We start from the raw sequence: 13,472 nt of genomic DNA on the forward strand, positions 1-13,472 counted from the left end.
ATAGACTTGCACATAATTTCCACCAACGTAACCTGAGAGACAGACAGACCCCCACCCAAAGTTTGCTTTGGACATGGAGACCAATGACACCACACACGCACACACACACACACCAAGAAGTCAAGAAATGGTTCATTACTTACAGAATCAAGGGTTCTCAAGAGAGCGGGGCAAGCCTCTCAACCAGTTGTAAAGTGACTTGTGAGAACAAAGGATAGAGAGTGGCCTGGGATTTTACCATGTGAGGGGGCGGGGCCGAGGTGAGAGTTCTCACATGTGGTCAGGGGCATACATGGTTCTAATCTCCCTCTGGTGCCAAAGGAAGGCGCACCCAGGCTTTCTTACCAGCTTGCCCAGATATCGGGCACAAGGGGAAGACTGAGGGCTAGCTGAAAAGGAAAGGCCCGATTCTTCCAAGAATAAGGGATGGGGGCGGTACTCTTCCCTGAACTGCTGGTGCTATGGGAAATGGGGGCTCTTAGGACTTGAAATATAAACCTCAAAATTACCTGTGCTGTGCCTGGCCTTAATTCAGGGAGAGGTTTTGCTAGAAAGAATAAAAATCAAATAAGGCTGAAAGGCACAACCTGACTGTGGAAAGGGAGACAACGAGAGCCACAATCATGTCACCCAGAGTGTAACAGTTGAGTTTTAGTTAAATGACACAGAGGGTCTGTCTGGCATGAATAGTAATGCTAGATGTCTACATAGAATAGAGGTGTTGGCGCACCATCATTAGCATCTGGGAGGCAGGAGGTTAGATGACAAATAGGACAGGTTAAGAGGCACCCCTCCCTCACGTTTGGACAGACTGCCAGAGCTATCAGTATGGGTCCGCCAGGCTCACCAAGGCCTTAGGGGTAATAACTACCCACGAACTGGGAGCAATACATAACGTGATGAAAGCAGCACAGGTCCCAGACTTAAGAAGCCTATAGCTCTGAAACTCGGTAACCTGGACAATCCCCTCAGTCCTCTTCTACTCACTTTCGACCACAGAACAAGGAAAGGCTCCATGAACTCTGAGCTAGGAAAAGGCTCCACTGCTCTGCAGGAGGTCCCTGCCCACCCCATTCCCCTCCTTCCCCCACCTCTTAGGAAACAGGCCCCTTCCCCACGGAGCCCCAGCGCCCAGAGCAGGCATCTCCGCCCGAGGTCCCTCGTGGTTGGAGGGTCGAGCCGCCCTCCCCGCGTGTCCACAGCTCCTGGCCCCGGCCAGCTCTGAAGGCCAGCGCCCAGAGACCACCGACACCAGGGCACCCCGCCAAACAGCCCCTTTGGCTCCTTGCGGGCACCCAGCTCCCTCCCTCTCTCCCGCCTCCGCCGGCACTGCGGCGAGGGTGCACACGTGGTCGGGGGGCGGAGCTGCTTCAGCTGCAAGGCCGACGAGACCACCCACGTCCTCCAGGCCAACGGGGGAAGGGCAGCAGGAGGCCAGGATGCCCGAGACGGGCGGCCCGGACCAATTGTGATCCTCGCGCGCCATCTAGCGGCAGGAGCGGGCACGACCGCGGGAGAAGCGACACTGAGGCCTCTCGCGCCCCCGGTAGCCATTTCGCTGTGTGGACGGTCCTGTTTCCCGATAGGCACCGGACACAAGCTCGAGGCTGCAGGAAATGGCGGCGCGCGCAGGCGCACACTCGCCGAACGCAAACGCGCACCCTCCCGGGGCACGCACGCGCAGGACCACAGGGCACGGTCTCAGGGTCAGGGAGGCTTCTCCTGAATCACTAGGGCCCCCAACCCTGGCCGATGCCCTCAGGTGGCACCGAGGGCCCCGGGGGTCCAGAGCCAGCCTCTCGGCAGGAAGGGGTCATCCCCGGGCCCCATCTACAGCCTCCCACTCACAGGACACCCCCCCCCACCCCCCCCCCACCCCCCCGCCTCCTGCCTGCTCCCAGGACACAGGAGTGATGCAGGGGAGTGGGACAGGGAGGGGGCGCCCCTGCTCCTCGGGGAGCCGCCCCGCCCGGGACTTAAAGTGGAGGACAGCTCTCCCTGCCTTTCTGTGCCCCCACCCAGGGCCTGAGGGCTCTGCACCTCCTGCTGGGCGGCCCTCCTTCCCTCGGCCACCCCATAGCCCCAGATCCCCAAACGTCCCTCAGCGCCTAGACCAGGGCAGGCCGCTGCGGGACGGCAGGGGTAGACGGAGCTCAGGCAGGTGGGCAAACACCCCCCACCCCGGAATCCTGCACTGCGTTCCTGGCAGGGGCCTCTGACCTCACGCCCGGACCTTTCTGTGGCCGGCTGGTCCTTGGGAGGGCACACGTGACCTCTCTGAACCGTCTGGGTGCCCCGAGCCCTCACAGAGCTGCCAGGGATCCTGGAGCTTCCGGTCCTGCCTGCCGTCCCTCCCCCTCCCCCTCCCCCTGACGCCTAACCCACTGGTTCCCGGGGACTCCCCGAGTTTCCCGGGCACCCAACCAGCCATGGCCCGTGCCCACAAGGCCCTGCCGCCCGGCTCCATCCAGCCCAGGAGACCACACGGACCCTCTTGGACCCTGCCCGGACAGTACCTCCGTGCCGACTCGGGGTGCCAGGCCACTGCTGCTGCCCCCAACCATGACCCCACCACGGCAGCCCCTTCACTCCATTGCCCACAGCAGAGGCCAGACTCAGATGAAACGTTCAGGGAAATTTATTAAACAGAAACATTGACTGAAACCATTGAACAGAGGGCATAACAACACACAGAGAAACTTCTAACGGCCACCGGAGCCCACGGGTCCCGGCCCCCCCCCCAGGGTCCTCAAAAAGGTGCCTCCGCTACACCCCACCCGGCGGCCCTCCGTCTCCCCACAGTCTCCCTTCCTGAGGGCCCCGCGGGTGGCGTCTCGCCAGGAAGATGGGCGCCGGCCATGCCCGCTCCCCCCAGGGCAGACCCTCCATTTCTGGCCCACATGCCTGGGGCCCGGCCCTGCCCGATGGCGGCCACAGGACAGTCCCACAGCAGGGCGCGCGCCACCGAGCCGGGGACGTGGAGTCCCGAGGAACAACGGGGTGGCCCGGCAGAACCCAAGCCCTGGGGGCCTCCCGCAGACCTCCTGCAGCCACGGTCAAGGTCTTCCTTCCCAAGGTCCCAGGTGGGATCCCAGGTCCTGGGCTGGGTGCTGGCTCTGACCTCGTCCATCCCGTCCTTCGCGCCGGCTCCTGGGACTGGGCTCGGGGTCTCCACGCCGCGCAGGGTTTGGGGGAACTGCTCAGAGGGGAACACACGCACATTTCCACAACAACAGGCAGCGCTGGGCCTGAATCTATGCCCAGAAAGCACACGTTGAGCTCACGACACTGGCCCACAGAGACCAGAGCCTTGGCTGGCACGTGGCGCACCTCAGGGCTCTGCGGGGGGACGATGGCTAGGGGGTGTGTGTTGGGGGGAGGGGAGCGGGGGCTGGGGGGTTCCTTGACACCTGGGTCCCTCTGGGGCCTAGAGGGACACATTTGGGCTTGCCAGTACAGGGAGCAACCTGCCCCAGGGGATGATGAATAGGGGTCCCCTCTCAGGAGGGAGGCCCAGGCACCTTGAGTGGCCCCTAACGACTCCCAGGCCAGTGTGGGTGGCAGCCATCTGCAGGTGCCCCTCACCTAGGCCGGGGCTGGCCACTCAGGGCTGCTCCCAGGCGGCAGGCTTTGGGGCTGGCCTTGGCATTGGCAGCTGGTGAGCTGTGGTTCTCCAGGCCAGTCCCAGGTCTCCAGTGGCCATGCACAAACCTAGGGAGAACAAAACACTCCTTCCTCCCGCCAACTAATTCTCTTGGACCCTGCCCGGACCCCCTCCCCCTCCTGCCCCTCCCCCTCTTCTCCAAGTCTCCCTCCTCCGTCTCCTCCTCCTCCTCCTTCGGAACAAACGCTTCCCTGCACCCCCACTCACACCAAAGCCAGTTGTGGGGTACTGGGCAACCAGGTACTCAGCGCCCTGCCTGCCAAGCTGAGCTGACGCTCTCGCATGGGATCGCCTCCTCAGTGTTTGCTGTCCTTGCCCCTACTGCCCTTTCAGGCTGCAGGGGGAGGACACTTGCTCCTGCCCTCACCTGCGCGAGGCTCCAGGGTGCTGCCTTCCCGGGGTTCCCCTCGAGCGCTGTAGATGATCCTGAAGTTGGACCCTGCGGTGTCCCTCCGGGGCATCTCCTCTCTGCCCCACAGCCCTTCCTCGCCAGCGCCGGCTCCTTCTGGCAGGGGCGGCCCCGGGGGAGGCGCCTCTAGGCCCCGCGTGGCCTGGGGGCCCATCAACACCCTTAGCTCAGAGCCCCCAGGGTGGGCGTTTGAGGGTGGCCAGAAGACAGGGCTGACGCCAGAGCCCCCGACTATACCTTCTTCAGCCTCTGCTGTGTTGGGGTCTCTGTCTGAGGCTCGGGTACGCCTCGTGCTGCGTATGGTGGCTCCCCGCTTGTGTCGCCGGTGCCTCCCTGAGCTGATTTTGGCTTGGTTGGTGGAGTCCCTAACAGCTGGTAGATGCTGAGGGGGCTGGGGCGGGGCCTCGGCCTGGCTGCCCTGCCCCTGTGCCCCAGTCAAGGCCCCCACTGTTTCTGTGGACTGCCCCTTCCCCTCGTTAAAACAGTTGTGTTGCCTGCTAGGGGAGGGGGTGCCTGGATATCTTGAGCCTATGCTTCCTAGGGCTTGGGGTGGCTCACGGCCCCAGCCCGCATCTCGTTTCCCGACTCTTCTGCTGCAGGCTGAGGCGCCTGCTTTGCCGGGGGCTGGTCCTCGGCCCTAGGACACGCTGCCTGGCTGTGGTCTTCCTCCCCAGTCTCGGAGCAGCATGGCACCTGCCTGCGCTTCAGTGACAGGGTGGCCCCTTCCTGGACGGTCTGAGTGCTGATGTCATGGAACTGCCCTGCCCGCACCATGACCGGAGGGACTGGGACACTGGTTTCTGCCACTACCTGGGTGCCAGAGGCCCTGTGGCCCCCTCCTACCTGCCTCTGCCTCTCCCTGGTCACTGCCACGGCGGTCTGCCACTCCTCCTCGTCTCGAACGAGCTTCATCAACTCCAGGAAGGTGGGCGCACAGCCTCGCTGATCCAGGAGCCTGAGCTTGCCCTGGAGGCCGGTGCTCACGTGGGCCTGGGCTAGGGTGTGTTTCAGGCGAATCATGTCTGTGCTTCTCACTGACAAGGGGCTGTGCCGCACAGCGTCCTGAAGCACGGGCTCTAACCGTAGCAAGAAGGCAGAGACTCTCTCTCCGGGCTTCTGCAAGGTCTGGAGCAACTTAAAATGTGAGGTTCTATAGTTCTCTTTATTCCCGAAGATCTGCTTCAGGGCGTCCAGGCACTGTTCCACGGTCATGGAGTCACTCTTGGCCCGGAGCATCCGCATGATGGACAGGGCGGGGCCGCGCAAGCTTTCCAGCAAACGCCGCTGCTTCTCTACCTCAGACACCTGCCACATCTGCATCATCTCAGTCACCTGCTCTAGCCAGGCTTCAAAGTTCTCTTCGCCCGGGCCTGGGGAAGTGCTTCCCGAAAACACCTTCAGTTTTCGGTACCACATGCTTTCTTGCAGAGGCTGCAGGTCTGGTGGCCTGACTTGGGCCAAGCCTTTTGGCTGTACCTCCTCAGGGCGAGTGCTATACCCCAGGGTTTTGACCACATCTACCATTCTCCGGCCCTCAGCTTTCAGGAAATGGTTCAGTCTGTTGATAAGTTCATCATCTGGGCTACGGGGTTTCACCACCACTTCCCAGGTACCTCCCTTTCCTGGGATCTGACTCGGCACCGTAGCATAATTGACCTGGTCGGCCAATCCAATGAGAACTGCCTTAGAGCTGTCTTCCCTTCTGAACATTCTGCCCAGCACACTGTAGGCACACAGGGGCTGTAAGCCCGCCTTCAGGGTCTCTTTAATTTCCTCTTCACTACACTCCACAGGGATGCCCACGATCAGCAGGGCCTTCCTGGGGTCCAGGTCCATCCCCTTGCACCAATCCTCCAACAGATTCACAGGCATTGCTCCCACTACCTATGGACTGATCTAATACTAGGGGCAGTAGTCAGCTCACAGAGTCTGACCGGGACTCAGGGAATTCTGAGTCAACGCCAAGTATGGAGGCAGAATCGTTCCGGGTTTGCACAGCCTATAATGCAAATGGGGTGAGAGCATCATTAACTCCCACCCTCCCACCCCGACTAAAAGCCCACGCACTACCCCCACTTCCGGTCACAGACATTCAGGCCCTGCTTTTCAGGGCTTCCCCAGTCATTTGCTGGAGAGGTGTCTTTAGGCCAAGCTCCCCTCCCTGCTGACCTCGGCTTGCCGTGCACTCCTCCTCAAAGTCCAAGGACTCCTCCGTGTGTACTGCAGGTGCCTGTGGTGAAAAGGTCAGCGTCAGGAGGAGGGGCCTGACAAAGCCCGCCAAACGGGAGAGGACAGCAGGCTGTCCCACTCCCTGACTCAGGGCTGTTCAGGCCCAGGGCACCTGGTACCCACTTCTCTGGGGCAAAGGCTGGAGGACGGAGATGTGCAGTTCCCCCTTTCTCAGAGAATGTCTGACAAATGAGAAAGATGGCTGGAGCTCTCTCTGCACAAGGCAATGAAACTGGTGGGTGTGGAGAACGTGTGGCAAGCTGCAGTGTTGCCGTGGGTACTGAGGACGGCGTGGACCACGGGTCTCCACTGCAGAGGGGTGCTATGTGGTAAAGGTTGAGGGGCAACAGGGGATGCCACTGGCCTCCAACCAAAGAAGTGTCCTGTTGTCGCTGGAGGGGAGGGGACATGGGGGGTGGGCGGCAAGGATCACGTGCTGAAAAACAGTAGCCTACCGTTTCAAACCGTGTGGAAGCTAGAATCAGGGACAGAAAAGGGACCCAAAAAGGGTCTACAGTGCCACACTGCTGAAACAGACAACCCTCACCCTAGGTGTGACCCTACCCTGTAGACCCTGTAAACCCTGGCAGGCAACCCCACCCCTCCTGCTTTTTGCCAGGAAGTTACAGAAGCCTCTCCCGACATAGGTCTACGTCACAGCTGTTCACCATGCTGACTAGGGACCCACCGGCAGTGCAGGTGCGGGGATTCCACCCACACTCAACACCAGGCCTGCCCTCTAGCTCGGCCCAGAGGCAGTTCCTGGTGCTGGGGAGGTGGTACTGCTTCACTGCATCTGTCCAAGGCAAGGCAGAGGTACTTTGCTATGGTTCTACCCCACACGCCCCTGCTCAGGCTGTGCCAATTCTGAGCCTACAGAGGCGCTCTGGTACAGGGATACAGGAAACTGCTCAGGGGGAGGGGGGTGGTGGTGGGATGAACTGGGCGACTGGGATGGACATGTATGCACTGATGTGTATAAAATGGATGACTAATAAGAACCTGCTGTAAAAAAAATAAAATTCAGAACTTCAAAAAAAGAAAAGAAACTTCTCAACTGGTATACAGTGCTAGTACGGGAGGGATCCTACAGTATGATTATTGCCCCGCCCTCAAATCCACCCCCTCCCTCAAACTTTGCCCCCACTGACGCACGACGTAGGACTTAAGCCCCACCCCTGACGCCAAGCCTCCCCTCACGGAAGTTTGATCCCTGTCCCCCCTCCAAGTCCCACCCCCACCCAAGCGCCACCCCCACCTAAGCCCAGCCCCTGACGCCAAGCCCCACGCTTACGGAAGTTCGATCCCTGCCCCCACCGAGCCCCACCCCTTCCCATGTCCCATCCCCCACTCAAGTCCGATGCCTAACAAAGCCCTGCCTCCACCCAAGCCAAATCCCTGCCCCCACTCAAGCCATGTCCCACCCCTTCCCAAGCATCATCCCTGTCCCAAGCCCTGACCTCACTCAAGTCCAACTACTGTCCCCAAGCCTCCCGCCCTCATTCCCATTGTCCCCACCCACACCTAAGCCCACCTCCCTAAGTCCCCACGACCCCTCACACACCCGCTACCTCAAACATCCCTCATTCCAGAGCAGGAATACACGTGGTCAGTGGAAGTTGGTGGAGGCCAGGGGAGGAAGGGCTGAAGCCACTTTCCCTCTAGGATAAGGCCCAGAGCCACTAGTCCTGACCGCAATGGCTGTGAGCAGGGTTAGGTGTGGAATAGGTTCCCCTGCAATTCCTAGGCTGGTCGCGGTGCCTGGAAGTGGCACGGAATGGATGCGGTGCCATGCCTGATGTAATGGGATCCCATTTTCAGGGGAAACCTGTAGCCACCAACCCCTGGGACGCCAAGGGAGATGGCAAGGGTCATTGTGCGGAACCCCACGCGGTTTGGATGGCTCTCTGTGCCCCGGGCCCCGACCAGTACCTGCTGGAGATGCCTACAGGCCGAAGCGCCTGTGCACCACGACCACCACGCGTCCGTTACCACGGCTCGCGCGGTGCACACTGGGCCGGCAGCCCGTGGAAAGGGGCTGTCGGGCTACAAACTCCCCGCCCCCCGCCCCCGCTCCCCGCCCCCCCGCCCCCGCTCCCCCGCTCCCCGCTCCCCCGCCCCCGCTCCCCCCCGCTCCCCGCCCTGCAGAGCTGCACACGGCCCACTCGCGGCTGCGCCCTAGCAGCGTGGCGCCCACCATCCCCCCTCGGAAGGGGAAGCCCTCGCCCGGCCCTGCGCCAGTGTGCGCAACTAGGCGGACGGAGTTCGAATTAAACCGGGGCACCTTAAACTGCAGAGCTGGACAGACTCCAGCCTTGGACTGTGCGCGGGGTTAGGTGTGGAATAGGGTCCCCTGCAATTCCTAGGCTGGTCCCTGGAAGGAGACCGCCAGACCCACCACGTGCCACGCCAGGCCCAGCAGCCATCTTGGCTCTTGTTTAGCATGTCTAGTCCGCATTGAACGGGAACTGTGGCGTGACAGTCACCAGTCGCTCTCCCTGTTTGAATATTCCAAGAGGTCAGCGTAGGGCCGGGTGCAAAAGTAAAAACCCGGTGGGTGCTTACTAAATGAAACCCTGATTTTTTTTTTAATTGGTCTGTTTTCTAGGGGAGGACAGCAGAAATACAGCTGCTTCCGGTAAAAATGCAAGGGCACGAAAATTTTTCGTATTCACCAAGAGACCGAAAGCTTTCAAAGAATTACATTCTCCCATTATTCCCTTGACTTCACAGCCTAGTACTACCCACCTAGTACTACCCACCTAGTACCCAAACTGCTTCCCGCCCTTTTCCAAAGAAAATTTCTTCCACAGAAGGAAGACTGGAATATTTTCCCTGTGGCCCGCGGGACTCGCTGTTCCAGAGAACGGCGTGGGGGGGGAGCTCAGGTTATCGCACTGGAAATCTGCAAATCTGGTAGATCTTGGTAAAAATGAAAGTTCTGATTCAGGAGGACCGGGGTGGGACTGAGATTCTGCGTTTCTCGAAAGCTAGGTGACTGCAGATCCCTGCAGATCCCTGACTACGCTTGGAGTACCAAGGCTCTGAAGCCTGTAGTCACTTTTCGGACCAGAAGTTGTGGTCATCTGGTGACAGAATAGATTTCTTTTGCTTTATTCGGGACACAGAAGAAGAGGCTTTTCGATAACGTTTTAATAAAAATATTAAAAGCAGACAAAATTTTAAATTAAAGATTACCTTTAAGTCCAGATATTTCCTATATCAGAGAAGGAGAACACAGACCTGAACATGCCTTACTTAATTAGAACGTACTATTGAGAGGCTGTTAAATCATTCTCCTTCCATGCCAAGATAAAGGGGTTACCTGCTGGTGTCAGAAAGTTATGGACTCCAAGTGAGACATTTTGCTTGAGGGATCTCATAACACTAGCCCACTGTGGCTCCATGAAGCCCCCACTCAGCCACGTAGCATTACAGGTATGAGAAGGTGTCATAAAGGGTGATACCATGGGAAGAGTGGTTCTGACCGCCATGCTGGAAAACAGCGGAGGTTAAGAAATATGTTTGAAAACATATAACATTATATTAGTTTCAGGTGTGTTTGTATATGTTGCAAAATGATCTCCATGATAAGTCTAGCAAACATTTATCACCACACATAGTTTTTTTTTTCTTATCAGGAGAATTTTAGACATCTACTCTCTCAGCCAATTTCAAATATACAGTACAGTATTATTAACTACAGTCTCCATGCTGTACATTACATCCCCAGGACTTATTTATTTTATGTTTTTGTGTGTATGTATGTGTATATAATGTTTCCTACCCTGATGGTATTACCAAATTAGATTATAAAAGTCTTTCAAGGAGCTCCATTATTATTGGTTTAGAGATACTTAAGTGCTTTTATAAATTGAATACTCAAAATTCTCAGGAATTAGTGACAGTGAATTTGTTCTCACAAAACTTTATTTTAGAAGTAATTTTTTCATATGTGGTATGTCAGTCTTAAAGATAGTTTCCAAGATCTTTTGCTCACTTAAAACCTTACACTTATACTAAATTAACTATGCAGGATGTCTTTTTGTTAAATAAGAGACTAAAGTAAAATGACTAGTTGTTCCAGAATGAAAAAGATGGAAGTGTAGGACAAAACCTGAATGGATATGGTTCTCAGAGGAGATTTTATCTCTTGTGGTCAAAGCTGGCTAAAGTTCAGTGGGTTTGTTTATAAGATTTAAAAAAATGAGCTATAATATCAAATAGTACACTGATGCAAAACTAGAATTTGATTTTCTCTGTTAAAATGGAAACATTTCCTTAGATTATTGGTCTGCTCTTCATAAGAGGTAGTAGAAGATTTTTCTTTACTTTTTGCGTAATCTGCCTAGAAAGCAAAGATTCTTTCTTTCTTCTTCTTTTTTTTTATTCAAGACCCTTTTATTCTCTAGTTCTGCCCACATGGAGACAGCCTCCTTGAAAAGGCGCTAAATCCTTCCATTCGCTTTAACACCTTGTGCTGAAAACACGTGTTCCAAGGTTTCAACTACGAGATCCACATTCTTAAAGCACTGATTCTTAAACCTCATCTAGATTTCTCCCCTTGGATGGGGAGAGATGACCCAAACACAGAGAAGAACAGCTCAGGACCGCGGGCTCTGCTCGCCCAGAAGGCCTTGCAGCTCCTCTGACCACCCGGCTGGAGCCAGGATTAGGGCCCTGAGACGAGGGGCGCCTGCTGGGCTGCTGCCACCACAGATGGGCCACGCTGCCGTTGGGCGCCTTCTTGCCCCACCGCCCCCGCCCCCGACCCCCGTCCTCTTCACTAGGCTGGCTGTCACCTTTAGTTTCCCTGGAGTCTGGGGATTCCAGACAGTCTCTGCTCACACTTCTGTATCACACCTGCTGCCTCAGCACTGCTGATCCACACCAAGGGGGAAAAGCACACAGAACTGCTTTCAACACACCAACGTTCCACACAAAAGTTATTTGATAAGCCTGCAGGTTCTTTTTCATCAGAGGACACTCCCAAGGCCATGACTTCCCCCAGCTCCCCACTGCCCTTGCCAGCAGACTGGACGTGCGTGGTCGCCGTGCTGAGTCAGGCACCCCTCCTTGGCTCCACTCCGGCGCACTCTCCTGGAGAGCTGAGGACAGTGCCCTGGGCTCATCGACAGGATCTGTCCAGAAGCCAGTCCTAGAGTGACAAGAGTCACACCTGCAGGTCTATTCCACCGACCAGCCGCACAGGACCGAGCTGGGCCCTCGGACCCGGGTCTGGATTGTGTTGGCTGCTCGTTCTTGCCTAGGTTCACAGGCCAACAGCCAGTGTCCTTTTTTTCCTGCTCATCACCGCACCAACGGCTCACTCCTACCTGCTGCCGTCACACGCCTGGCAACCTCATGTTCCGGGGCCAGCCAAGAACTGAGACCCCAGCAGGCCCCTAGTTCCCAGCAGGCCATCTCCCCACTAAACTGCCGCTGCCTAGCCGTGTTCTCGAGGCTGCAGAGCCGGGAGAGTGCAGAGAGCATCGCAAGCCCGGACGCCCCCAGCCCGGGACCCACGATGCTCCGGCAGAACCGCTGGAACCTCGCCGCAGCCCCGCCCCCCAACACGGGCGACCTCTGCGCCCGCTTGTCCCGCGGCCCCGGGGCACACCTCTGGCCAAAGAGTCTTTCTCATCAGAATAATTTTTTTTGCTTTATGTTGACTTTATCATGGCCTTCAACCAAGTCTTGTCACTTTTGAAAGAACTAAGGTTCTTTATAATTGCATTACTTCCAAAGATTTACTTTTAAAATATTTTGTCACTTTGGTTAAATAGACAAGTAGTGTTTCTTACTGACGCATGATCTTATTTAACCAAGTGTTCAAACGTTCTGACAACTTTTTTTTTTTTTTTTTTGCGGTACGCGGGCCTCTCACTGCTGTGGCCTCTCCCGTTGCGGAGCACAGGCTCCGGACACGCAGGCTCAGCGGCCATGGCTCACGGGCCCAGCCGCTCCGCGGCACGTGGGATCTTCCCGGACCGGGGCACGAACCCGTGTCCCCTGCATCGGCAGGCGGACTCTCAACCACTGCACCACCAGGGAAGCCCCCTGACAACTTTTTTATCTTACTTTCCCCACGCTCAAATCCTAAGCGATATATTCTTTTTTTTCCCTCTCCTTTATTTTTCGCTGCACCCGGTGGCTTGTGAGATCTTATTTCCCTGACCAGGGATTGAACCCTGGCCCTCGGCAGGGAAAGTGCTGAGTCCTAATCACTGGAACGGCAGCGAATTCCCCTGAGTGGTATATTCTTGATCTCAAAGCTTATTTGAGTTTTCCCAGATAGAGCCTGGAAAATCACAAAGTATCTCTTCCCTTGTAAAAACAGAGGTGCCAGAAATAATTAGGTTTATTTGATATATTGAGTTTCATGGGAGGCTTTGTCATATCATAAGAGATGCCTAACCTTCTCTAGGTGACGTTTGTGTGAGCGAAATATCATTAATATAAATGTTTCAGAAACCATATTAATTTCCTGGCGGTTTGTCAATGCCCTCAGTGTTCATGATACGTCCTGGTATTGCTTTGCCTGATATTAAACAGTGTAGTGTTATCAATCATAATTGTAGTTATCTTTTAAAATGTTGCATGCCACAGAAACAACAAAATTTCCTTGTCAATTGCATCATTTTTGCGATGAGCTCTCATCAGATCTTTAACCATGAGCATTTAAAATCTTTTGTCATGCACTAAGGCTTCCCTGAAAGTGCTTGCAATCAGCTACAGGCCAGAATGCTTCACCTTCAAGAAAAAGAGACTGTCTCAGACCCCCATGGAAAGGACTACGCCAGATGCTCTGAGGCACAAGGTTCTGACGCCATTACTTAAATAGCTTTGAAATCCTGTCACTGGACTAAGCCAGAATTCCCAGAACTCTGGTGAAGAAGCTGATGGGTTCATGAGACTGAGCGGAACAAGAATTAATGACATAGGACCTAATGAACTCATGAAAGATGATTATGGGTTTTGTTTGGAATATTGCCAGTGCTTTCATGCTCTATATTCTGGATATAGGGAACCCTTTCTCATTTCTCTTAAGCTATCCATAACTGATAACAATTTAGTAGACTATACTTTCATAAATGGACACAAACCATTTATTCTTTCCTCCCTGCCCAATCCCTCTAGAATTTGGAAATTATTTTTCAGCACTCTTAT

General features: G+C 55.8%; 1 protein-coding gene across 1 annotated transcript; it reads right to left on the reverse strand.

The window, feature by feature from the left end:
* Positions 1-3,882: 3,882 nt before the first annotated feature.
* LOC111170619 (paraneoplastic antigen-like protein 5) lies at positions 3,883-7,514 on the reverse strand. The gene has a single exon (XM_089904006.1). The coding sequence runs from the start codon at positions 5,943-5,945 to the stop codon at positions 4,611-4,613; it is 1,335 nt and encodes a 444-aa protein (XP_089760132.1). The 5' UTR covers positions 5,946-7,514; the 3' UTR covers positions 3,883-4,610.
* Between the last annotated feature and the right edge of the window lie 5,958 nt (positions 7,515-13,472).

Source organism: Delphinapterus leucas, chromosome X (genome assembly GCF_059928025.1).
Source record: "Delphinapterus leucas isolate spDelLeu-1000000601 "Yukka" chromosome X, BTC_Dleu_Yukka2, whole genome shotgun sequence".
NCBI lineage: Eukaryota > Metazoa > Chordata > Mammalia > Artiodactyla > Monodontidae > Delphinapterus > Delphinapterus leucas.